At 40.8% G+C, this 26724-nt stretch overlaps 2 protein-coding genes across 4 annotated transcripts in view; one reads left to right on the top strand and one right to left on the bottom strand.

The window, feature by feature from the left end:
* Nucleotides 1-16890, bottom strand: part of TRAF6 (TNF receptor associated factor 6) — a 22230-nt gene extending 5340 nt beyond the window's left edge. Inside the window, exons 1-6 of one of the 3 annotated variants that reach the window (XM_086894053.1) lie at nt 16306-16890; nt 8134-8448; nt 3773-3923; nt 2996-3154; nt 2009-2080; nt 590-667 (exon numbers count right to left, since the gene is read on the bottom strand). In XM_086894053.1, coding sequence (XP_086750179.1) covers nt 590-667; nt 2009-2080; nt 2996-3154; nt 3773-3923; nt 8134-8417 — 744 coding nt within the window. In that variant the 5' untranslated portion in view covers nt 8418-8448; nt 16306-16890. Of the gene's footprint in view, nt 1-589; nt 668-2008; nt 2081-2995; nt 3155-3772; nt 3924-8133; nt 8449-11004; nt 11055-12274; nt 12529-16305 lie in introns of those variants that run through there. The other 2 variants (XM_023927949.2, XM_086894054.1) reach the window with 2 other exon arrangements.
* A 6627-nt stretch (nt 16891-23517) lies between these two features.
* RAG1 (recombination activating 1) lies at nt 23518-26628 on the top strand. The gene has a single exon (XM_023927947.2). The coding sequence runs from the start codon at nt 23518-23520 to the stop codon at nt 26626-26628; it is 3111 nt and encodes a 1036-aa protein (XP_023783715.2).
* Nucleotides 26629-26724: the final 96 nt, after the last annotated feature.

The raw sequence follows: 26724 nt of genomic DNA on the forward strand, positions 1-26724 counted from the left end.
TCAAATCAAAACAAAGAGATGGTGAAAGACTGTTAGTGATAAATATATTTAGAACTTTTCTGTGTTCTAAATCAGCACTGTACTCCTTTCATTGATTTGCTAAAATGCTCCATAGTACCAAATGGTGTATGAAAACTGATATGGAAATGAAAGGGAAAGACACATTTTAACCAAGAGGTCTTAAAAAACTAGAAATAAGAGTATCTAGATTAATAATTTTAGAATTTAATAATATTTATTTTCTTCATGGAACTCTAGGAGTCATAAGCATATTTGGCCCCAACTTTGGAAGAAATGCTAGAAGCTATTTTATTGACATGAAAGCTGAGAAAACATGAAATAATAAAAGCAAGGTCATCAAGCAAATTGTTCACAGAACTTTTTAAATTTGAAAAAGCAATTTTGAAATGCAGTGTATCAACATGCACTGTTTCAGAATTAAGATACCTCAAAATAAAAAATCCACAACCACAAATCACTGAGGATTTTGGGCTGGTGAATGAGACAAGAGTAGGAAAACACATCACAAAAGCAACAGACAAATCATGCAGAAGGTCTGCAATTCAGAAGGTACTGATAAAAGGCCTACCTTTTCAGGACACCCGAAGGCACTGTAAAAACATGGCACTGGGGCAGTAGGACAATCATTGTCATAATGGTTAGGCATCTAAAACAAATCAGATTTGATATTACTTCTCCATCAAGAGTATTTATTCTCTTATCCAAAAAGAATGCAGCTGGATGGATTTTGAACAGGTACCTGAAGCCAGATCAATTTATACCTATGTAATTTTTTAAGGGAATACACAGGTTTTGAACAAAAACATCAACTGATGATAAAAATTGTATTTCTCACTTGTGCGTACAGCAACAATTCATTGACTTTGTTTTAACATTAGGCCTCAGAAAGCATTCAGGTTTCCTTGTAGACCAAATACCTTTTGTTGCTAGCTTATCCCCTAGCCAGATCATGTTCAATTCCTTCCCTCCTGAAGGACTACTTGCACATACTTATTGTGTCTCTCTTTATTATCATCTTCCTCAAAAAGTTCAAGTTACTCCAATTTTCTTGTGGTCCATGTTTTCCAGATCAGTCACCTTACTGCTCTGGATCTTCCCTATCCACTCTCCCTCAAAAGTACAACAACTTGAGCTGCTGCCTTATGAGCACTAAACAGAGCAAAGATAATTCAGTGTTTCACAGGCAGAATCCCTGTTTGTATAACCCCAGGTGTTTGCCTTGTTTAAATATCACAACAAAGCACAAGGCTAATAAAGATCAGCTATTATTATCAATGTTTAGCATTCTCTGTTCCTCACTTCTGTAGTTCATCATTCTACCTAACAACAGACTTTTTCCTTTGTCATTATTAAGCTCAGTCCTGTTTTCCAGAGTATTTGTGCAATTTTACAAGATATTTTTTTATTTTAACCCAGGCCATCAACACACTTGCCATCTCAAATTAAACAAGTCAATATTTATCGTTTTCCTGCCAATGACTGCACATGTTATTTATTATTGAACAGAAGACATAATAATGGCTATTACAACAGTAATGGACAAGCAGAATTCCAGCCAGTATCCCAGTTTGATAGTGAATTTACTTATAGCTACTTTCTACAGTGGCTTTCCAAGTACAAAAACTCTCCCTCTCTGCCCAAATCAAAGCCTCCTCTTGAAATGTCAGCCATAACCACTGACAGTTGTTGGTATTTTTTCAACTCCATTCAAGATTAAATTTGCAGCATGGCCTCTGTCAAGAAGCAGTACAGCTGAACAATGATGAGCAGCCAAAATCCTACAGAGGCTTGCCAGATTGCAACTGCAAGCTGAAGCAGCATTTATGGGAGTATCATATCTGCACTGAACATTTTCAGAGAGAGGCAGGTAGTGATTTAGCAGCTAGTAGACAAACTGTATTTCTGAACTTAATTTCAGATTAAAGAAGTGATGTAAATACAAAACATCTGCCTTGGAATAAGCAGAGAAAAAGGGAATCTCTCTTACCTGCTCTCTGATGAGCACTGTGTTGCAATATTCGCAATATACATTGGCAAGTGGGCATGTTTGGTCATGAAGCTGATCAAACAAAAGAGAAAAGGGAGAAAGCATCAGTAAAGTTACCCAGTTTAGGAGAGGGCTAATCACCCTTGATTAGACATTAGATTTTTATTGATATTTCTCATTTTGCATTTAGCTGTATGCAACTGTGAAACAAAGACAATCCCTTTACCCTGAACAGTATGTTTTCTATTTTTTCCTGGACTTACACAAGAGATTCATAAAGTTATAGATATTTTATTTCCTAAAGCTCTTATGCTCCAAAGAAATCTGATTTTAATCATAAGTTTCAAAAATTCACGTTCAATTGCACTTAACTATACGAAAGCGGTTTTTAAAATATTTGGATTGTTGGACTCTCTGAAGTATCTTTGATTGACTATTCACAATATTAATATCCAAGGACATTTCATATGAGGCCTTGAGATAAAACACATCCATATAGAGATAGAGAAATGGTAAGAGCAAAAGCAAAGTATTTTCCTCACTATCACCCAAGTGAAAAATGCAGAGACAGGAAAAGAATTCAGAAATTATCTTGGTCTTGTGTGGTAGCAGATATCCCCAAAAGATTTATCTCCTGATACATCCTCTTCTGCCAGGCATAAAACCTGTAAATGTAAATACTGCTTTTTGTATTCTATGGCAGTAGATACTGGCCTGTCTGATGGTAAGATCAGAAATCATTGGTTCTTAAAGTCCAAAAGTCTCCTCACACCACATGGTTCCCAGTAAGTCTGTATTTAAGGACAATCTCTCCACAGCTTTTGTCTGTTCCAGGCTCATGTCCTGAGTTTGTAGCTTCACAGCTGCACAGCAGCACAAAGAGCTCTTCTAGACCAAAACCTTTCAGTTGTATCTTTTCTTTAACTGCTCTTCCCTTTCCAAGCAAACCCATGTGAATGCAGGTTGACAAACTGAGACTCCTGCTACCTCTTTATCTTCGTAGGCCATAGATGTGGCACAGTTTGGGCAACACACTTGACGCCTCGGACACTCTTGGGTCATGTGCTCCTTCAGATGGTTTTTGGGGAAGGTTCCTTGGCACTGTGGGCATTCCACAGTGGAAAAGTCACACTGCAGCTGGTGGTCCTGCAGAAGGGCAGAAGAGGGATTTGATACTTCAAACAAGAACTATCACCTCACCCATTTTCAAGAGAAAGCACAGTGCAAGACAAACGAATCAAACCTTTCCTTCATGCAAGGAAATCCTTATAGACTTCTGCTGACTCTACCAACAGCCTGTTACTGTCCCATTACTAAGGCCATGGTTTCATGTATTCAGAGCTTTAAGAAAGCTCTCAGTAAAAAATTTGTTTTATATTTATCCTTTTAACTGCATATATTATTTTCCAAAACAATTATTTCAACTAATACATGTAGCTGCTTTGAGAGACTACTAAACTGACTTTAAGAAACTTGTGTGAAGCACAGACATAGCTGATCAAAAGACAAACATAAATGACCCTCAGCAGAAAGCTGCATCAGTACAATTGTCATGCACTGTGATGTTCACTTGAGAATCACCTAACTACAATTAAATACTCATTAAAAAACAATATGTGTAGCTATAGTCTTGAAAGAAAAATGCACTGAGTCAGCATAAATGAGTACCAGGTGTGTCACCAGGAGTGACCATCTATCTAAGTTATTTCAAATTTTTACTCATCCATGAATACAAGGTTCTGTGTTTTCAAAACTACTACTCACCTCTAAGTGCCTGAGCTCCATCTTCATGCTGCAGCCCTTGTTGGGACACTTGACCATTAATGAAAGGATTTCTCGTTTAGCAAAGTTGTCAGGAAAAAGTTGATTTTCAAGCAGAATTTCGTTGTCTACAGGACATTTGTGACCTGCATCTCTACAATGCAGAAAATCAAGGAAAGATATTCCAATATTACCAACAGATTTCCAAGAATTAATTTAAAATATTTTTACACCAGCAAGACATTAGTGGCCAAATAATAACACAGTAAAATGATCTTTGAAAACAATGATATTTATGTGACAATGCCCAGAAAATATTTCAGAAAAATTGAAACCACAGTTTCACTGGAGGTAGCATGACTGGGGCTGCAGCACTTTTCAAACTTAAACACATTTTATTTGTACAAATGCCATGTTAGTTACTCTGGAAACAAACTTGAGGAATATGTAAAGATACTAAGAAGTAACAGTCTTGCTTCTGTAAGTACTTCACATAGCTCGAACATCAAATAATATTTCACATACTGCTTAAAAACAATTACTTAAACTTTCTTAGACCTCCTCTCATTTCTTTCTCATTTCATAAACAGCTAAGGTGATCACAGCTAAGAAAAAAAGTCAAATTGTCTTTTTTTTCCAGATTGACTTCATCTGTTTGGCATTATACACACTGCTCAGTTTGCTGGTTTTGCTATACAGAATTTGATCAGTTGGTCATCCTTCAATTTCATTATACAGCAAACAGAGTGAAAACCTCCTGACACAAAAATTATTAGTAAGTATGAAAATTACACTGGATTTGGAACTGGGTGTTGCATCTGAAGCCATTTTAACAACAGAAAGGAAGTCAGTGCTAACTGGTGAAGGTTTGGAATCTGATGGAACATGGATGCATGCAACCTGCACAAGGTAACTAACAGCCTGTTCCAGTTCATCAGTTCTGTCTACCTGCACATATATACAAAAATCTTTGGAAATGGAGTAAAAAAAGGGATCACCTCCATCAAATTTTCCAGTATCAGATCATTCTGAAAGCAGTAGGCCAACATATTGATTCACAATTAAATAACACAGTTAAAGAGGCATGAGGGATCAAAGCTCTTGAGTGCTAATGGAAACAGCAATAAAATGGAAAAATATATGGGGTGGAAAAATGTCAGAGAGCACTTGTGGTGCAAGGATCAAAGGCCAGATCATTGTTACTGCCTGCAAGCATGAGGGGAAGTAGAACCTAGTGGGCTGTGGAGACCAGGAAGGAATTTATGTTCTTTGTTGGAAAGGGAAATAATTGCTCAGCAACGCTGCTAGAGGAAGTGGAGGTAAAGTTGCCACTTCAAAAAGAGGCAATGAACTTCCTTTCATAAGTTTTGCTTGCAGAGCAAGCTCACCACATGCCTGAGAATCACACTCCTAAACAAATGGAAGAAAGAAAACACCTAGCTTGCCTTGTTTCAGAGCTCCCTGAGCTATGACCAGTGTGATCTTTGTCACAAGCCAGAAATGTTCCCTCACTTCACAACCTACAGGAAATCAGTTTTCACAGGTATAACTTGGTTACAAACACCCTGTTTAGTGGAGTATAAAGACAGCTCAACAGGCCTGCTGATAAGACAGCAGCTTTATTTCTACAAAGAAAAGGTAATCATGAATATGAGCAGCCAGCAACAGATCAATTTGAAATAATGATCACCAAATCCCCAGTTGAAATAACTAACAGATAAAGGGCAAAATAAAAATGAAATGCAATTTTCCAAAGTAGGAAAGTGTAGTAAGGAAAAAGCAATAACTTGTTGTAGGACATTAAACAGGCTTCAAATACTATTTACAAGGATCAAGATTGTGTTTAAAACACTTCTAAAATTCATCTAGAAACAAATATGTTGGTATACATTTCCTGTGACAGAACTGAGTTATGCACCTTCTAACTCATATTAAAATGAACACTTTCCTATGTTGGGATTATTTATCACATTGCACTCTGTCACTTATAACAGTGCCTGTGAAACAGTGGCCATCTGCTACAAAGTACAATGAATATTTCTGTAATTTCCCTTGAGGTTAAAATACAGGTATTAAGAGTAAAGCCAGAATAACTTTGAAAGAAAAGCCTGCTCTGTGATTTTGACAAGTGAGCGGTTTAGCCGAGAAGATGAGACAGTTGGCAGAGACTTTAACTGCAGCCATGCCAGCTGCTGGATGAACTGCCAGCACCCAAAGATTTCCCTACTGTCCCTTGTTACCTCACAACTCTGTTTTTCCAATAAACAGAGGTTCTGATATTTGGCAAGCTCTACTGCAAACCCTAAGTTAGCTTTGCCCTAAGATACAGAAGAAGACTGGAGTGAAATTGAATTAGCTACTGCACCTGAAGTTAGTTCTTCTAAAATTTCCAGTAATGTATTTTGTTGACAAGTAACATTTGTAAACTCATTTGTAGTTACTTAGGTAGGTAAGGTTCTCCTCTTCCGTGATTTATAGCACTTCAGACAGCTTTATTTAAAAAGGTGCCAAGACTTTCTGGGAGGCAAACATTTACTGTGATCAAATCTCATCTAATCATGTCCTTCACACTGTAAGATCGAAGAGTCCAGTTTTTAAAAGGTTTTAAAATTTTTTTTCCTAGTTGCAGCCACAACTTCTTCAACATAAACAACTACAATTTTTGTGTAAGCCACAAGAAGCAAAAAATGCTTGTCCATCCTTCATCATTTAAAATTCTTAATTTCTGTATTCATTTGAGTTAAGACAAAGAAGAAATGAAGAATAAAGAGAAGCCCCTGGAAAGTAAATTTCCTGATCAAATGAAGGCTGTGACATCAGTGAAAAAAAACAGTACTTAGAGAATGTAAAATATCACTTTCCATTTTCATTTTATTTCTGTAGAAGCTTCTCAGTCAATCTGGTACTACATAATCCAAATCAATAAGTTGATCTATGGATACCAATTAAGCATGCCCTTAAGATACCATTAAGTTCAGCCCTTCAGGGATTCAGAGTGATCTGGCACTTCACAAGCATTTCCACAAACTGTCCTCCAAAGACAGAGTTCAGTGGGCAATGAGGGAAAACTCTCACTAGCAGTGAAACATCTGAAATATTACACTGATGAGCTACAGTCTCAGGAGAAAAAAATGCTTTCTACCTTGTTTAGTATTCACTGAAACAGTCATCACTATTCATAGAAATTAAGTAAAATACAGGAAGGGTATAAAAGAAGCAGAAGCTTCTGGTCATGGTCCTTTCCATGGAGAAATTCTTTCTGAGAATTTATTTAGCAGAAACTACAGAGATGCCCACAAAAACACTGTATTCAGAGAACATAATTGCTGGCATACTATTCATTTAGTGAGCAACAAATGATGGAGAGGGAAGAAAAAGAAATGGAATACAATTATGGACAAGTGGTATGAAAAACCAATCAAGAAAGCACTGTCCATTCTGCATGCTATAAAATAAATGCCAGGGAAAAATACAGTAACACTGAAGACAGTTTAACAATCTTTACATAAAAGTGTGCGAAGTGAGGTTGAAAATGAGCTAATTCTACATACATTCACACAGAACTGAATATATAAATTCCTACCAAAGTGACATTTGAGCTAAGTGAGCAATTGTTAAGAAAAAAATTTGGCTTATACTGAAAAGGAAAAATCTTACAGCATAATATCTATCAATATAATCCAGTACTCACTCACATGTGTAGGACACTGATGTCTTCATTCCAGGTTTAAGGCAAGTGCTCTCTACAAGGTACTCTCTGCCCTTTCTTGCTCTTTCAATCATCCATTTTTATAAGCCCAGTCTGCTCCTGCCTTTGTATCTTATTCCCAGTCCCTCCTATGCCACCTGGTTTCCTCTTCCAATGTTTTGCTCAAAACTATTCCCTCATCACGTTCTCTCTTTCAGCTCAGAAGCAAGCAGCTAATTTCAAGTGAAGAACTGAAAGCACGAATTGCCTTATCTGCACCAAGAAATCAGGTTGTCTGTAGTTTCCTGTAGTTATCAAGAGAAACAATCATAGGCAAAAGACAGGAAATTTTATAATCCTGAGCTGAAAACAGAATTTATTTGGGGGAATTGTCTACCTTTCTTTTTTAATTATTATTTGAAGTTTAATAAATTTTTTAGATTCATAAGCTGGATAAGTTTGTAAAAATGGCAAACTATCTAAAGCTCATTAAACTTCCAAACTTGTGACATTCTGGCCATATATAGCACATTTAATGAATAATACATTTCCAGAATTCTATTAGCACTCAGTGGTAATGCACCTTGGGCAGCTCTATTCAGTTTAGATTGACCTTAAACTGTTCTAGTACACGAATTTCTTCTTAAAAGCCGCTTCCACGAGTTCTCCTTTTTACCTTATTGATTTGACAATGCAGCCTTTGCAGAAACGGTGGCCGCACGGTGTCTGCACCGCCTCCCGGAGAGCCATCAAACAGATGGGGCACTCGTATTTACTTTCCAGGGGCGGATCGAACTCCACGTCGTATCCCTGTGTTTCCTCCGTGACCGAGGCGGGCTGGTTGCCGCTGCCGACGCTGGAGCTCTCCTCCTTGGCTGCGGCGCTGCAGGCGCTGGCCATGGCCGCACAGCAGCCGCTGTCCCCAGCCCCGCAGCTGCTGTCACTGTGCAGCAAGCTCATGGCTGCTCAGCGGGGGCTACACGGCACTGCGCTGCAGCAGGGAGAAAACATGGATTACTTTTCAGTGTTTCAAGACCCTCCCTTCCGCCCAAAATTTATTTCCGACCAGAAATGCTGGTTACAGATTTGGTTCTAATCAAAATCACTGGTTTTGTTTTGTCCCCATTATCTTTTTTTGCTTATCTTACGATATGTAGGAAAGGACACTGTATCCTGTCCGCATAGTTCAAACACTCCCCCCACTTTCCGTAATCTCTTTCATATGACTGATTTCTGTAAAAAGAGGAATCCTCTTTGTCCTTGCTATGTCTACTGAAGATGCTTCTCTACTCCTTCCATATTATTTACTTCTAAGACATTCAAATAGATTTTGTGTGGAATAAATGCTGTACAAAATCAAGGTTTCTTGGAGGACAACAGCTCAATTCCATATTTTCCTTGCAGTGCATATGTTATTTAGCATTTTCTGTATCGAGAAATTCACAATATAGATTTAAATCGACTTAGCTGCAGGACCACAAATAAAATATAAGTCCAAATACTTATACCAAGCAGCTGATGTGCTGTAAATGAAATTCAAATATACAGCACTGCTGGTAACATTTAAGAACTGCCAATAGGACTTTAAATTGAGTAAGAAGCTACACATGAGATAAGGATAATAATTCCACAGCTCAAAAGCTATCTTCAAATTACTAGTACTCAAACAGAGCTCTTGCTCTTCCTTTCCCTCTCCCAGGCTAGCTGGCAGGGACAACAAGGGACATGATTGTAGGAACAGATTGTAGGAACAAAAGTCACCTTCCCCTGAAGAGTGGTGGATGGCATACTAAAGCCTGCTTTTACAATACTCCTCCAAAGCAGGGTGAACTCATAGGTATGAAATGAAGAAGTGCTGGTACCCCCAAACAGATTGCTAGTGTTTGTATACAGAATGAGAGAGCTTCAAAAAAAAGGTCTTAACAACAAACACAAACTCTTAAGACTAAGAAACCTTTGTCTCCCCTGATTTTTTTAGTGGATACAATAATTTTTCTTAGAATCCTACTGTGGTTAGTTTTCTATAAATGACATTTCTTTGACAAACAGCGATTATCACCAGGTGCAAGGCAGTATGAGGGTTATGGAGCCAGGCATGCAAAACAAGGCCAATAAGCCCAGATTTGATAATCTTTTATACAGCAGTATAGGCAGAAGTCTCTTGCAGTGTTTACCTAATGAATTCACTGTAATACCATTATGTCATTTAAAATTTATTAGGGATGGAAATCCAGTCAAGAGACAAATTCTAAGAACTGAGAACTGTTTATCTGAATCACTACTGCAGATGTTGGAGGCAGCAGAATGAATAGGATTACCTTGACCGTGAACTCAGAAAACTGAAAATTTTCTTGCCTTTATCAGAATTTTAATACCACAACTCATTTTTACAAAATGTACATGGATAGGAGGAGGACATACAAGTGGTTTTATTTCATATTTATTTTATGACACCTTTAGATTGCATCAACAGAAATACTAATCACACAAGCCCTCAACTATCATTTATGGGAAATATATTTTGAACACATGCAAAATCACAGAAATGTGCTTTAGGCCATCTATGTGATAAACAACTAGCAATACTGCCCATGATAACACACTATGAGATATTTTTTCCAGCTATCCAGACCAAAAATAGAGGAGGATCTATCTAAAGAAAAACAAAGTTACCATATTTTGGTTAGATATAGTTAGAATAATCAAAGCAGAACTTTCATTCTGTTGTATAAATATATGACTTTCTATGTTGTTGGGATATGCAGGGGTATGAGAAGTATCTGAAGAACATATCACAAACACCATTAAGGTACAGAGCCCCAAAGCACAGGCTGACAGTTCTGAGTTGTACTGACCCAGCCAGCAGTGCTCACCTTCCACAGAAATAACTCTAGAGCAAAGCTGTCTGGAACTGCACCCAGAGAGTGCTGCTCACTTCCACTCCTGTTTTCCACCCCAAAGTATTGCTCCTATACATTATCTACCACCATACATAACACATAACAGGCTTTATAACTGAGGCTCCTAAACACAACAGCAATACAAGCTAAACACCAAGCACGCTCTCAGCAGCTGCTCCAGCCATACTCCAGACACAACCAGTTGAATCCCAAAGGCACCAGCTCCCTCAGTGACTGAGAGTGGATGCAGAGGAATCAATGCTTAGAAAAATGCTCTGTGTGATGGATTTTCTTTTTAGCCTGCCATCAGTAGAACTATTCTCTCTGGAGAAGAAACCCAGCTTGTTTCCAATGTTAAACTAACATGAACTCATTTAACAACTGCTGCAGAGGATGATCAGTCCATGGGCCACATTTCATGAAAAATCACAGGAACTAAATTGGGTCAATGGAGTGGGAATGTTGGTATGCAGGATATTAAACTCCACAGGCCAGCCTAGGACTGAAAAATTCACATTACTCAAAGCCACCAGGGCATATTTAGTGAGACTAAGGAAAGGAAGAGAAACATACATCCCTTTAGCAATGTCACACAGGAATTCAGGAAGTTGCAAGAAGAAAAATGTAACAGCTTTGCTCAAATTCACCTGTCATATTAATTGCAAAGAAGTGTGTGACTCTTCTCTTGGGCTGTTCCTAGGAAAAAAAACCCAACCATACTATTTATAATTCTGTTCTTAAAAAGAAGGCAGGATCTGACTATGTATAATCTCACTAGTTGAACACTTTGTAGATTTAAGTGCTATGCAAGCAGTGTCTCTTTGGCCATTTGAATTGTTTCTACAGACACAGCAGGTATGCATATTCAGTTTACAGACAAAGAACTTCTGTACCAGAGTCAGTTTAACGAATGAGCCACTGCAATCAGTCAACCTAGTCTGACACAAAAACCCCCTTATTCAGTGATACACTGCAGTCCTACATGGAGCTTTTTATCTGCATATGATCAAGGGGTTCACAAAAAAAAAGAAGTGCAACTATCTTTTTAAATTGGGAAATTCAGGCATAAAGAGCCAACTTAAGGTGATTAAGAGCCAGATTTTAAACTTTGCTCATATTTTATCTGAGATAAGATTTCTACTACTCTTATCCATTTCATCTTATCTGTGTGCAAAGTTCTCCTTTCTCCACGCATATTTTAGGTGTGGGGCAAGGCAGTTTTCCAAATCAAAACCTACATTCCTGTTACTCAGATAATTAACCAAGGCCTTATTACTCCACCATAGTTTAAACTAATTTCTCTGTACACTGTAACTCCTGTACTAGAAATTAGACCTGTTTCTTGTGGAAGTTACTTTATCCTCCAAGAGCAGAGGATAAAGATTTAATCTTTTTGGACAGCACAGTGCTAGGACAAAATCAGCTACAGAAAGGTGTACTTTGAATGGCAATGACAGGTCTTTTCCCCTGTGAGGCAGAGCAGACAATCTGTGAGCTTACTGTAGCAGTTTTCCACCTTCCTCTCCTGTGGAATTTAAAAAATGCTTAGGCTGGAAAAGGATGGATTTTAACCTCCAAACTATATTTTATATTATTTCTCCAAACTATAGGATATATCCTATATTTTAGGATATATCCCAAAATTCAAATCAAGCTGCTAGCCTTTCATTTTGGTTATGAAACAGATTTCTAGTGAAATAAAACCTAAGATTTCCTAAAAACCACATCAGTTTTTCTTATTGATAATAGTTGCCATTCTTCTTCCGTGCTGAACAAAACTGAGTCAAATGCAAGTACAACAATATCAAAATACTAACTTATAATACCTTGTGTACACTATAGCCTTGAGAATTTATCCTTTTTAAAAAATGTTAGTCATTTAATTCATTAAACACTTTTCTAGACTGCTCTCTGTACCTTATTTGTTTCCACAACATCCAGCTTTCAGATCCAGGAACAACAGCAATTAAACTGGATCATTACATGGTAATTCTTAGTTTTGCTAGCTGAAGTCTCTAAGGCAGAGAAACTCTTAAACTACATTTGGTAATGTACCCGAAATGCTCTTTTCTAGAGCTAGGAAGTGCTGCCAGACCTGCTGACTCTGGAGATAATGAGCTTTAGCCTGGGCACAGAGGTATCCAGGCCTTGGGCTGGCAAAGGTTGATTTTGCTCTCCAAGGCAACAGCTGTGTTGTTTGCCAACAGAATGGAAGGTGCTTTCCATGCCAAATGTAATGGACAGAACTTGTTCATTACCTATGCTGCAGAAGTCTGGGAATGCCCTAAGGATGAAACTTTCACGCCCCAGAAAAGACAGTTAAAAGAAAAGGAGTCCCCATCCCACTCTTCCAACTTTGAACCATAAAGACTCCTTTCTTCACTAAGTAACCTGTGCTCTGTTCCTATTTACACTGCTACATTACAAAGTGATTAGGCTGATGTGAGAGAGCACAGTCACACCAGAAGAGTAAACTCCTGAAACAATACTATACCTTATGATCGACAAAAACTACTTCAAAACAGAATTTAAACTGCCCCTGCTTTAAATTAATGCATGCAACAAAGCAGTACTCTGATTTTTCAACTCCCATAGTATAAGGAAGTTTAGGTAGGACTTCTACAGATTTTCAAGCACCGAACTCCTATAAATCAAAAAAAAATAAATCACTGTTATCAGAAAGTATGTTCAGATTACTTGTAAAATCCCACTATCATTAAGAGTATTAGGGAGGAACTAAAAGTAGACATTGTATACTATTTACACTGAAATATGAAATTGCATTTTCAAGCATTTGGCAAACTTAAGGAATAATGTGCAGGGAAGGATCAGTTGCTGTAAGAGAAGATTTTTTATTATAAATGAGGAAGTGCTTAATACAGTTAATTTCCACATGACCTTTCCTGGAAAAATTGACACTGACTACCCATATAAATAAGGTATCAATACAGAAGACTATTCCAAGTCCTTTTTCTTACTGAAAGTTCACAAATATAATTAATTTCCTTCCAGCCTGGCCAGCACACACCCAGCAGGTGAAATGCCTTTAGCACTGCATCGACAGGAAAAACTGGCCAACTTTTCTCTTTTCTTCACCTGTCTTGTATACGTACGTATAGATTTCTGGGTCATGAGACTGACAGACCAGTGGAGTGACTTTGGATAATTTGTATATGGAGTAATACTTGCAACACTTATTCCCAGGAACATTAATCAATGGTCTACTGATAACTGATAAGCACCATGTGTTTCCACTATGAGGTTTGCAGCTATCATTACTATGGTCTCATCCAGGCAGAACACCTGAAATTATGCTAATGCTTTTTAATTAATACCTATAAAACACTTTCATTTCAAAGCTACCAAATGGCTAGACAAGCTGAAGCAATAGGAGATTCAGGCAGAACCTGTAACTGAAAAAATTGAATTCTCATTTCTTGCAAGACTGCAAGCATGTTGCTTATTTTGTTGAGAAACAAATTTTCCTTTTTTCTAACAGCAGTAACCTTTAAGACCTCCAAGTCTTTTAGACAACCATCATACACCATTTTAACATATAAACTTAAAGACTCGAAAGAATTTTTATTTGAGGCAATCACAAACAACGTTCAGAGCTCATTAGACTATCTCTTTAGACTGCTCCTGACTAGGGCAGAGCAGCCCTTGGGGGCTTTCTGAAGCTTTCCAGGTGATTTCTCTTTATTTGTAAAGAATGCTGTCAGGCTTTAATCATGTAAGTATTTTCATGCTTGAATGTTACTTAGGAGACTAGATGGTGGCACACTCACAGTTACATTCATATTTTATCTTATTTAAGTATGTCAAAACAAATTTAATTTTAGTGAGCAGTGGAAGCATACTTTACTATATTTAAGACTAAGATATTCCATGGGTATTTCCATAATCAAAAAACAAACCCAAGCCAAAATTCCCTGAAAGTTTCTTCAGTTTATTAACTTTTAGACAGAATTTACTGGGAACTGTTCAGAATAACAGATACAAGGAAAACACTGTTAGTGAGTAGAACAGTACTATTTAAGTCTGTACTTTGGCAGTGACTCTGGCTTCTGTTCTTCCTTTGCACACTGAGAATACATTGAGATATGCATTATATCTTTCTATATGTCTTTCTATACCCCTCAGTAAATCTACAGAGAATGTAAGATGCTGTCCTAGTGGGACAAAGTAAATACCCATAAAGCACTTCAAAAACATGCAGGGAGAGGTATGGCTGTGAACAAATGTGATTTCTCCAAAGCACAGTCTCCAGGCTACATTTAATTACCATCCACCTCTACAGGCACAAGCCTTGTATGTGGCATTAATAAAATGATCTGAGACCCTGGGAAAGCAGATGGTGAATTAAACACACATTCTGAAACAACTAAAACATTTCTCCTTTTCACTCCACCTTACACTTACTTTTGTTTTCTTTTTGACACGCTTTTTACCCAGAATATTTTATGGCCAGCTTTCAGTCTGGATCTAAAACTTTTTTTTTTTTTTTTAAACATGTGCTTAGCTAATATCTGTGCTGAGATACAAGTTACTCTTCTTGACACAGAAAATTCATGGAAGTTCAATGGGTGAAGAGAAAAATGTACGCTCACCTCAGATATTTTTTCATGCTGAAGTTCTATCAGCATGGGTACCTACTGTGTGTCTTGTCTTTCTAAATACAGTAGCAGTTTTCTAAGCTAGAAAGCATTAATGCAGTATTGCAATACTACAAAACTCAAAAAGCCATTTATTTCTTGACAAGTTCTCATTCAACAGTCTGAATAAGCTCCATGAATCTTCACTCACTGGGAAAAACTGAAGGTAATGTGGAACTTCCAGAAGAATTATGCCCAGAGTACCACGAAGATAATCCAAGTCCTTTTATCAGCATACTTCTGTGACATTTTTTCCCCTTCTTCTACTAAAAGGACAAGTTTTATGGCCTTTACATTCTACAGGAGACAAAGCAGTTTGCTCACAAATCTTTTAACAGTTGGTGAACACAGCGCAAAAATTCACCCAATGCTTCAAATCAATACTTTATTAATCACTCACAGTGCCATGTAAACCACCACAAAATCCAGAGCTGAGGGGCAGCGCTGCAGAACGTGTCAGAGGCAAACATGGGGGAATACTTGTGGCAAGCTTTAACGACTAGGTCTAAGGGATATAATTAGAACATTTTCCTCCCACCTGCAGCGGGACATTTCCGTTTAGGTACGAAAAGCGTGACCTATCTGAGCCGGACGAAATTGATGGAAATTACTACCGAAGTCATAATTTATTACCCCTATTAATAAAGTTACCGTAAATATTAAATACTGCCAGCCTCTACTAGAAAATAAGAGCTATCGGGTTTAGAAACACTAACCTATTTTACAAATTACCCTCTAGCGCGTTGCCGAAGAATTTACTGAGTGTTTGTATTTCACAGTGAGAAAAAGAGCCCAGGTTCAGCTGATGTGCTCGGGGGACAAGCGGGAGCGCAGCCCCAGAGCCCCCGCGCTGCTCCCGCAGTCCGATGGCAGCCGCCGGGGCAGAGGCAGGACGGAGGCTCTCCGGCCAGGATCCCAGCGCCACTGCGGGCCCCGGGCCGGGCGGCTCGGCCGGGCTCAGCCCCGCTGAGGTTTCAATTCCGGAGCAGCGCAGGCCGGCGCGCCCCAGCCCCACCAGCGCCCTGCCCCAGCGCAGGCCGCCCTCCCCGGCACCCCGGCCCCGCGCCGAGCCCCGCGCTCGGAGGAAGGGGCCGAAGGGCTCCGCGGGCCGGGCAGGAGGCGGCTCTGCTCCCCAGCGGCAGCCCCGGCCCGAGGGAAAAACGCTCCGCGGCCGGCGCCGCCACACGCCTGCGGCGGCCCGACTGCAGCCGGACCCTCGCTCCCCGAGTCCGGCGTCCTGGCCCGCCGCAGCCCCCACCCTGCCCGCCGTCCCCCGCGTCCCGCCAGACTCACCGCGACCCGCGGCCGCTCCCCGCCCGCCGCCGCTTCCGCTTGTGCTCGGGAAGCGGCGGAGCAGCGGCTCGGAGCGAGCGCCGCCCCCGCGGCCGCTGCAGCGCCCTCTGCCGCCGCGGAGGGGCAGCGCCGCCGGGGCGGGCTCGCAGGGTCGCTGGGACTGCGGTGTCACTGCCAGCCCTCCCCGACACACACAAAACTGTCACCGCCGGTGGCTGAATCCTCCCGCATGGGCGATGTTGGCTCCGCGCTGCTGATGCTGTTACGAAGAGCCACTAGGATGCGCTCCGCTCCGTCCTGAGCGCTGTTGAAAGCGAGGCGCTGAAAGCCGGGTGGGGTGGGGGCGGTGGTGTGCGTGCTGAGGGCTGGCGAGCAGCAGAAAAGGCGTTTCTCAGCCCAAACCACATGCTTATTAGAAAGAATTTCCTCTCCCTGCCCCAGCTGTCCCGCGGGGACTCCTGGCGGCCCCGAAGCCGGGCGCGCTGCCTCTGCCGGGGGCGCAGAGGGAAACCTCTCCCGGTGGCTCGGACAGCGGGCAGCTGTAGGGAAGTGAAATACCGGGACAGTGTGAACACAGACAGCTTCATTTCCTTAGGATCGAACGAGGGGAAATTGGTTGGTTGCATTAGGGAGTTTTCTTGGCAAGAATCTCTGATTAACACACATTTATATCTAACAAACTGTTAGATATCCCGCTGTTCGGGGGGGTAAGGGGGGTTTCTGAGGGCCACAGCTTCCCAGTGATTTTCAGTGTTTCTGTCTGCATGCCATGCTCCTGGGAGCTGGAAATCAGTGGGTTGTTCCCTGGCTAGAGTGCCTGTCTCCCTCTGCAGGGTGCTGCTCCCGGAGTCAAGGCCATGCCAGACTCTAATAATACACCCCGCTGAGCACTGCTTAAGTCCAAAACACACTTTTTTTTTTTTTTAATATATATATATATATATATATATATATATTTTTATTTAGGACCTGACAGGAAGCTAAAGAGTTAGGGGAGAGAAATATCTGGGCCATCAGATAGAGCTCCAAAAAAAAAAAAAAAAATCACAATAAAGAAATAACAACATTAAGGACAAATAAATAAATTGAAACTTTGTGGATCCGCTCCTGGGCAACTGGCTGAATTTCAGAGCTACCCTTTTCTCCTGCCAAGAACGTACTGTGTGCTGCTTTCATGAGCTGTAAAATGAGGAAATTTATCATTGCATGGCTTAGATGGAGGGTTTTGTATGTCTGAAAAATACTATTTTTTGTAATCTGCAAGGTGTCGAGGGCACTGATGTCCAACCTATTTTAACTGAGAGTTCAAGGAACTTAGCTGAAGTTTTTATTCCAAGAATAAATGAATTATTTTATTCAAAAGTGTTTTCAAATCTGTAAGACTTAGGCCCATTGTCACGTATTAATGTCCATGCTGTAACAGAAAGGACTGCAAAAACGCTTTCCTCCACTCGGTGGTGCCAGCTGCACAGGGAAAACATTTTCCAGTATCGGATCTGTGCAGCTCAAACTCTTCAGCAATTGAGCTCTTACGGACACAAAAGACGCCCAAAACTGTAGCAATTTGAGATCAATTAAAATCTTTTGCTGCCTGCTGTATCCCTATGAGATCATATTTTCCCAAGGTTTTCTTGTGTACTTGGAAGAAAAGCACTTGACTAGGCTTATGTATGCTCGTGTGGTTCCTTTGATAAGGAAGCTGATGCCTGTAGAGTGTGGTTTTGCATGGGGACTCAGGCTCCCGGAGGGATGGGACAGGCAGCCAGCTACCTGGTGAAGTTTTGAAGCACCCCAGAGGGAGAGATCTGCTAAACTTCTCAAAGAGCCTCAAATTCCTCAATCCTAACAATGGGTATTGTCAGGGAACTGTGCCTGCCATTTCAAGATAAGAGAGGAAATCAGTCTGTGACTGCAGAGAGTGATTTTGATTGATATCTGGCATTGCAGCTCGACCTGATTTTTTTTTTTGAAAAGGTCTCTCCAAGTGCTAGCGAGTGAATAGTAAAAACCAGTAGGTTGCTAGGAAGTTCAGGCAAAACAGCAGAGTAGTGAGATCAGGCCCTAGCCATCTAATGTTCTCAGATTTCTAGAAATGCCTCAGCCATGACATCCTTGTTCCACACTGCCTTGGCCTGGAATGACATGTAGGTCTTCCGTTCTACTTTATCCTAACACTCCCATTCAGATGTTTCTCATTGGGATTTATTTCATATTAGGGTTTTGTGCATGTCAGCATCTGAGCAAGGATATCAGTATTTGCCTTTAAGCACTTTTACTTTCTCCATGCATTGCATATTCCATATATACTTTGTTTCCTTTCTCCATACATTACCTGCTTTGGTGTGAATTTTTACACTGGTTTGCAGGTGCCTCTAGTGTGGCACAAAGACTCAGGACTAACCACTTCTCCAAGACATCATCTAACACGAATATCTTGAGTCAAAATGGCTGGAAAAGGACCTGGAGGTGCTGCTGGTTGACAGCTCAAAATGATCCAGCAGTGCCCAGGTGGCCAAGAAGGCCAATGGTATTTTGGCTTGTTTCAGCAATGGTGTGGCCAGCAGGGAAGTGATTGCTGCTCTGTACTGGGCACTGGTCAGGCAGCATCTTGAATCCTGTGCTCAGTTTTGCACCTCTCACTACAAGAAAGACAATGAAGTGCTGGGGCAACGAGACTGGTGAAGGGTCTGGAAAACAGGTCTTATGAAGACCAGCTGATGCAGCTGGGGGTTGTTTAGCTCAAAGGAGAAAAGAAGGCTCAGGGGAGACCTTATTGCTCTCTACATCTGCCTTCCTTTCAAGAACATTTCACCAAGGTGGGGTTGGGCTATTTCCCAAGTAACAAATGATAGGACAAGAGGAAATGGCCTCAAGTTGCACCAGGAGAGGTTTAGACTGGATATTAGGAAAAATTTCTTCACCAAAAGGGTTGAAGAGTACTGGAACAGGCTGGTCACAGAAGTTGTTGAGTCATCATCCCAAGGGGATATTTAAAAGACATGCAGATGTGTCACTCAGGGAAAAGATTTAGTGGTGGACTTGGCTGTGTTAGGTTTGTGGTTAGATCTGATGATCTTAATAGCCTTTTCCAACCTAGAGGCTTCTATGATTCTAAGAATTGAAAGTGTTGTAAGATCAGAGTAGACAAAAGAATGTGAGTGCTCTCACCTATTGTAGCTATAGAAAATATCAAGTATTGCAACTTCTGCTGATTTTTCTTCTGGCTGACATTAGATGCTGTCAGGTAAGAGATGCATTAACTGGGAGATCCTGAGCTGCAATGTAAGCACGCTGGCTTCCCTCAGCCACCTTCTCAGGGAAAACTGCAAGTCAGAAACGGATTCTGAGTCCTGCAGGATCACAAAGTCTCTGGAAAAAGGGAAATGCCTGGGTGTTTATATAGTTTTTCAACTATTGCAAATTCCTAGTTCTGGAGCATGAACTTACATTCACATTTGAAGGAACCTGATGGATCATTACAATTTTTGAACAGTGTCATGTGTGGAGACTGGAAACTTTCAGGGTGCTGTTATACGGCAGCATCTTTCCACTTTGAGTCAGTTTTTGAGATAGTTCCTTTGTGGAAACCAAGCATGGGTTTTCTTCTTGGGCTTTGAGGAAGAAGATTTGACTGGTCACTCTTTGTGGTCACCTATGGCCCATACCTGGTGTAATACCTACCAGTTACTCAGTAAGTATGTAACTAACTTTTATATTGTTGATTTGTCCTGCCTGCCCAGGGCCTTCAAGACCCCAGATACACATTACTAAAGAGGTCATATCCATGAAAATTAAATACTGGTAGCAGATGCATGGACATTTTGTGATCCCTGTTGTCATTCACCCAAACTGCAGAAGGTTGGCTGGGGAAGTGAGGCACTGGCCTTCAATGAAATAGCTTTGATGTGGAATACCACTGTGACCAAGACAAAGTCACTCTTAACTCTCAGAGAGTTAACAGTGAAGAAACCAGTTATGAAACTACAAAAAATAAAGCTAAATGCAAACTTTGTGTTAAAAAACAGTGCAGGTGCTCCTCAGAGAGAGTCTGCGTACTTATCTCAGAGCCCAGGAGTCTCACACAAGACGACCTTGTTTATATGAATTTTGTGGTTAAGCCTCATAAATTGCCAGGTGCCACCTGGATTTGAGAGTTCTGTATTGTGTTCAGTTCAAATAAACTGTGGTTAGCACCAGTGTTGTATGGGGAACTCAGAGGGAGAGGGATAAGTGAGATAAACAGCACTGCAGTGCCTTTAAAAAGCAGAGGGACCACAGAAAGAGTGAGAGCATGCATGAGAGACAGCAAACATGCTTGGCATTTGGAACAAACTGGGCAGACATAGCAGCAGCTCTACAAGCTGACAGCGAGCTGAAGGTAGGCTAGCAGTATTAATGACAGCATCCCAGATGCTTGTAGGACTTCCCAGTGTTGCTTCCTTGTCCTGGTTTAATGGGCAGGTCAATGATTTTACATGTGCTTCCTCACTTCAGAGGTTGTTCTGTTCATTTTGGTGAGCCATTTTATAAAGCAAAGTCTTCCCTGATGTGAACAAAAGTATTGCAATCTTGCTTGTCTTCAGAAATGTATGAAATACTGTGATCTGGGGGAAAAAAAGGATTTCTTTTTCCTTTTCAAGAGAAAAAGAGGTGATACTGAACACAGCTGTTTGAGTTGATTAAATAACCGTGGCTGAGGATTCATGCCTGGAGTTCCCTCTGTAAGAATCTGAGCAGGGTAGGCAAGGTGAAAAAAGATTGTTCAGCGTGACCCCAACTAGAATAACAGAACACAGGTACATTTTGCATGAGTAGCAGGAAATATTCCTAGCACTGGGAATATTTCTTGCTTTCCCGAGAGAGCTGCTGTAATCTCCACTGCCTGGGAGCTAGACAGTTCAAAAGCATTTGATGAGTAGCCTGTTGGCAACAATTAACTACTGCAGAAGGTGAAGGTTTGATAACCTGAGAGGGTGCCTTTGTCATTCATTCCTTCCAGGACATGTTCAATGAAAGAGGAAAAGAAAAAACTGCTTGAACGTTCCCTTATTATGGGTAAACCCTGTCTGATTAATTTGTGCTGGTGATTAGTAGCAAGAGTCAGGTCATGGCTTTGGAGATGAGTATGGCACTGCAGTGGCACTTACTCAAAGGGTCAGAAGAGCAGAGAAAGTATTAAGTATTTTGCATTAAATGTACTCTGTGCTGGCTGTTTCTTTACAATGACTTTTATATCGTCCTGAAGAGGCATTACTCATGGTTTAAGAGATTCTGAAGGTGCTGCTGGTGGTGGTGAAATTACACAAAATTGCATAGGGTGTTATGTAGAAGAGAAGAATCTGTGGGCAGTATAGGGCAATTAAGTATTCAATTATTCTGCAGCTAGGAACACAGAACCATTCAGGGGAAAAGGGTTACTTCTCAGAGCATGAATTTCACCAAGTCTGTCACAAGATGCAGACAAGAAAGTGAGACAATAGTAATGCTCTGAAAACATCTGTGCACAGCTGCACCTCACAGATCTGTGAACAGCAGAATACAAGCAAGCTCGTTGCCAGGCTGGATCAGCAATGGACAGCAGGGGACTGCAGTGCAGACAGAGATATTTAGGAGTATAGGCAGCTGGATGGAGCAATGTGGGCAGATGGGGACAGTGGTATGGGCAGCTTGTTCTCAGTGGGATGGCGTGAAGAGAAGCTGGGAAGAAAACAGACCTAAATTGTAGTTGCCAAGCCTAGTGAATGATTTTAAAGTAAAACTCAGCTCTTCAGGAAAAAGCTAATCAGACTGGTATGTAATTCTGGATGTGGAGCTTAATTATTGCATACAGTCCTTTCCCCACAGACTCTGAAGGGCTGTACTAAAATCATGCTTTATAGATGAAATAATCTCAGAAACCCTGTGCATCATCGCTTTGGACCATGACTTGGATGTATTAACTAATGAAAAGACACTGAACCGAGATTTCCAGCAAGTTATGCAGATTACTAAGTGATGATAAAATCAGTAAAAGAAATCACAGCTATTTAATTTCTAGTTCTAGTGCATTGTCTTAAGGTACATCTTCCTTATTTTTATTACTTACACCAACCATAGCAGTGAAACCAAAGTAAGTCAGAAAACATAACTGAATTTTCTCTATACTGTTTGTTTACCTTGTGCACTTCTCATAGCCAGGTAATGAAAAATAGGTTAATCACTCCTGTTGTTTCTATACAATTTTATTTTCTGGGTCTGATGCAGCAGCAAAAAGTTTCCATGTTTGAGGTGAAAGTCTTGTATTTATTTTTATACACACCGTATTTCCATGGAAACCACATTGATATTACTTTTGGCTGCACCTCTGTGAAAGCTAAAATTAGGGTCAAATTTACACAGACATTTTCAGATTTCCAGTACCAGTAATCCTTATAGAGGGATCTCAGCAAGGTACTTAAATGAACAGCTAATGTACAATGTATAAATATTCTCTCACGAGCAAATCTGAAGCCAGTATGCACTGCTGTATCCCCTTTGGAGTTGAGGGAACTGTAGTGCTTTGCATCAACAGAGGACACTTCTCCTGCTTTAATGGAGCTACTTGTACTCATTAAGAACATGCTAAAGTACCTTACAAGACTGGGGCCTGAATAAAGTCTACACTGGGACTGAGTGGTATGTGCTGCTCTGCCCATGTGAAATGCCATGAAAGAAATGCTTCTGGCAGGATTCAGAACTAACAAGTAACATGAGAGCAGTGGGTTTGCTGATTTAAATAATACAGTATGAAACACACAAAATTCTTCCTTCAGACACCAGTTGAGATCAGTCTCACATTAAAAAAAATCACCAACTTTCAGAATGTAATGCTGTTGTCTATAGCAGCTTTACTTATGGTAAGCTCCATCAAACAAAAGAAAGAAGGGGCAATTTGGATGTTTACTACAGGATGACTAATGGCTTCATGTAAGGTGCACAGGTGATCAAATAGACGTGATCCCTCAGGATCAAAGTCAAAATAAATTTGGGAATTCATCTCTTATCAGGTGAACAGTCTTTCTCGGGCCTGTCAGTTCAATAGATGTCTTGGATGAGTAATGTCTTTCGAAGTATTTCTTAGTTAAAGTAATTAGAACTGTTCTATTAAAATCATGGCATTATTATTAATTTTGGAAAATAAGTTAACTTACATCTCTCTATTTTTCAGGTGATCTGGTTTCTGTGAGATTGCAGATGTCAGTAGCATCACAAATGGATCTACCTGAAGAACTTCAGCATACATACACAAAATTTTCTGAATGGAAATTCAAGCTCTTTAAATTGCCATCATTTGAAAAAACACCCTCTGATGACAGCCAGCTCATAAGCAAAGATCAGGCAGAAGAGGCTGTTTCTTCAAACAAAGAATTCGTCCTGCATAAAGATGAAGCAGTGCCAAGAGGAGAAAAGATGGAATTAACAAGCAATAGGCAGGGACTTGAGGAAGATGCCCATGCCATGAAAACACAAGACAATAGAGTGCATCAGAACAATCTGAAGCAACTCTGCCGCATCTGTGGAGTTTCATTTAAAACTGATTGCTACAAGAGAACCTACCCAGTGCATGGGCCAGTGGATGATGAAACTCTGTGCCTTCTGAGAAAGAAAGAAAAAACAGCGACCTCTTGGCCAGATCTTATTGCTAAAGTTTTCAAGATTGATGTGCGAGGGGATGTCGATACTATTCATCCCACTCAATTTTGTCACAACTGTTGGAGTATTATACATGGAAAATTCAGTAATACTCTATGTGAAGTATATTTTCCTAGGAACAGTGCAATGGAGTGGCAACCCCATTCCCCAAACTGTGATGTGTGCCATACTGCCAGACGAGGAATCAAGAGAAAAAGCCAGCCCCCAAGTGTACAACGTGGTAAACGTGTCAAAACCACTGGAGAACGTGCTTGGCTAAACAGAGGTGTAAAGAACCAAGCACAGATAAACAACAAAAATTTAATGAAAGACATTGTCAATTGCAAGGATATACATCTCAGCACCAAGCTGCTTTCAATTGATTACCCAGTAGATTTCATTAAATCCATTTCTTGCCAGATTTGTGATCATATTTTGGCAGATCCAGTGGAAACAACGTGCAGACACTTGTTTTGCAGAACTTGCATCCTTAAATGTATCAGGGTTATGGGCAGCTATTGCCCCTCCTGCTGGTATCCTTGCTTTCCTACCGATCTGGTAACCCCAGTGAAATCCTTCCTGAACATCCTTGATAACCTGACTATAAGATGCCCTGTAAAGGAATGTGATGAAGAGATCTTGCACGGAAAATATGGCCAACACCTCTCTGGTCACAAGGAGATGAAAGACAGAGAGCTCTGTAGCTACATCAATAAAGGTGGTCGACCAAGGCAGCACCTCCTGTCCTTGACGAGGAGAGCTCAGAAACATCGTCTGAGGGAACTGAAACGTCAAGTCAAGGCTTTTGCTGAGAAAGAAGAGGGAGGTGATATAAAGGCTGTATGCATGACTTTGTTCCTGCTAGCTTTGAGAGCAAAAAATGAACACAAACAAGCAGATGAACTGGAGGCTATAATGCAAGGGAGGGGATCTGGACTTCATCCCGCTGTCTGTTTGGCCATCCGAATCAACACGTTTCTCAGCTGTAGTCAGTACCATAAAATGTATAGAACAGTAAAAGCTGTCACCGGGAGGCAGATCTTCCAGCCTTTGCATGCTCTTCGCACTGCTGAGAAAGCCCTCCTACCGGGTTATCACCCATTTGAGTGGAAACCTCCCCTGAAAAATGTATCCACTAACACAGAAGTGGGAATTATAGATGGACTATCAGGACTGCCACTGTCAATTGATGATTACCCAGTAGACACAATTGCAAAGAGATTCCGATATGATGCAGCCTTGGTTTGTGCCTTAAAGGACATGGAGGAGGAGATCTTGGAAGGCATGAAAGCAAAAAACCTGGATGACTATTTGAATGGCCCCTTCACTGTGGTAGTAAAAGAGTCCTGTGATGGAATGGGAGACGTCAGTGAAAAGCATGGAAGTGGGCCTGCTGTCCCTGAGAAGGCTGTTCGATTTTCTTTCACAGTCATGAACATTTCTATAGCACATGGGAATGAAAGCAAGAGGATCTTTGAGGAAGTAAAGCCCAATTCAGAGTTGTGCTGTAAGCCCTTGTGCCTTATGCTGGCTGATGAATCAGATCATGAAACTCTGACAGCAATTCTGAGCCCCCTCATAGCAGAAAGAGAGGCTATGAAAAACAGTGAGCTGCTGCTTGAAATGGGAGGCATCCTGAGAACATTTAGGTTCATCTTTAGGGGTACAGGATATGATGAGAAACTCGTGCGGGAAGTGGAAGGACTGGAGGCCTCAGGTTCCACTTACATTTGTACCCTGTGTGATGCAACCCGCTTGGAGGCATCCCAGAATCTGGTCTTCCACTCCATAACCAGGAGCCATGCTGAAAATCTGGAGCGATATGAAATATGGAGGTCCAACCCATATCACGAGTCTGTTGATGAGCTCCGTGACAGAGTGAAGGGTGTTTCAGCCAAACCTTTTATTGAGACTGTTCCCTCCATAGATGCATTGCACTGCGACATTGGCAATGCAACAGAATTCTACAGGATTTTCCAGATGGAGATTGGTGAACTTTACAAGAATCCTGATGTGTCTAAAGAGGAGAGGAAGAGGTGGCAGTTGACTCTTGACAAACACCTCAGGAAGAAGATGAACCTGAAGCCTATGTTGAAGATGAGTGGAAATTTTGCTAGAAAGCTTATGTCCAAAGAGACTGTAGAGGCAGTATGTGAATTAATAAAGTGTGAGGAAAGGCATGAAGCCCTAAAAGAACTAATGGACCTTTATCTGAAGATGAAGCCAGTGTGGCGATCCTCATGCCCTGCCAAGGAGTGCCCAGAACTGCTGTGCCAGTACAGCTACAATTCACAGCGTTTTGCAGAACTCTTATCTACAAAGTTCAGGTACAGGTATGAGGGCAAGATTACAAATTATTTCCACAAAACACTTGCTCATGTTCCTGAAATCATTGAAAGAGATGGGTCCATTGGGGCCTGGGCAAGTGAAGGAAATGAGTCTGGAAACAAACTTTTTAGGAGGTTCCGAAAAATGAATGCCAGGCAGTCCAAAGTCTATGAGATGGAGGATGTCTTGAAGCACCACTGGCTATATACCTCCAAGTACCTCCAGAAGTTCATGAATGCCCATAAAACATTAAAAAGCCAGAGCTTCACCATTGATTCAGGGGGTAGTTTAGGTGACTCCTTGCCACTGGAGGTCTTGGAAAACAATGATTCATCAGAACTCTGAATGTACAGCTCCTTTGGTTTGGGTTTGTGATGGTGTCTCCCTGCAAGGAATCAGATTCTTCAAACCTGTAGAGGTGCAGAGAAGTCTGAAATTTAC

The sequence above is a fragment of the Cyanistes caeruleus genome, chromosome 6 (genome assembly GCF_971803275.1).
Source record: "Cyanistes caeruleus chromosome 6, bCyaCae1.hap1.1, whole genome shotgun sequence".
Lineage (NCBI taxonomy): Eukaryota > Metazoa > Chordata > Aves > Passeriformes > Paridae > Cyanistes > Cyanistes caeruleus.

Bases quoted from the DNA above. Each gene is read 5' to 3' on its own strand.
- RAG1 (XM_023927947.2), top strand. From the start codon at position 23,518: ATGTCAGTAGCATCACAAATGGATCTACCTGAAGAACTTCAGCATACA.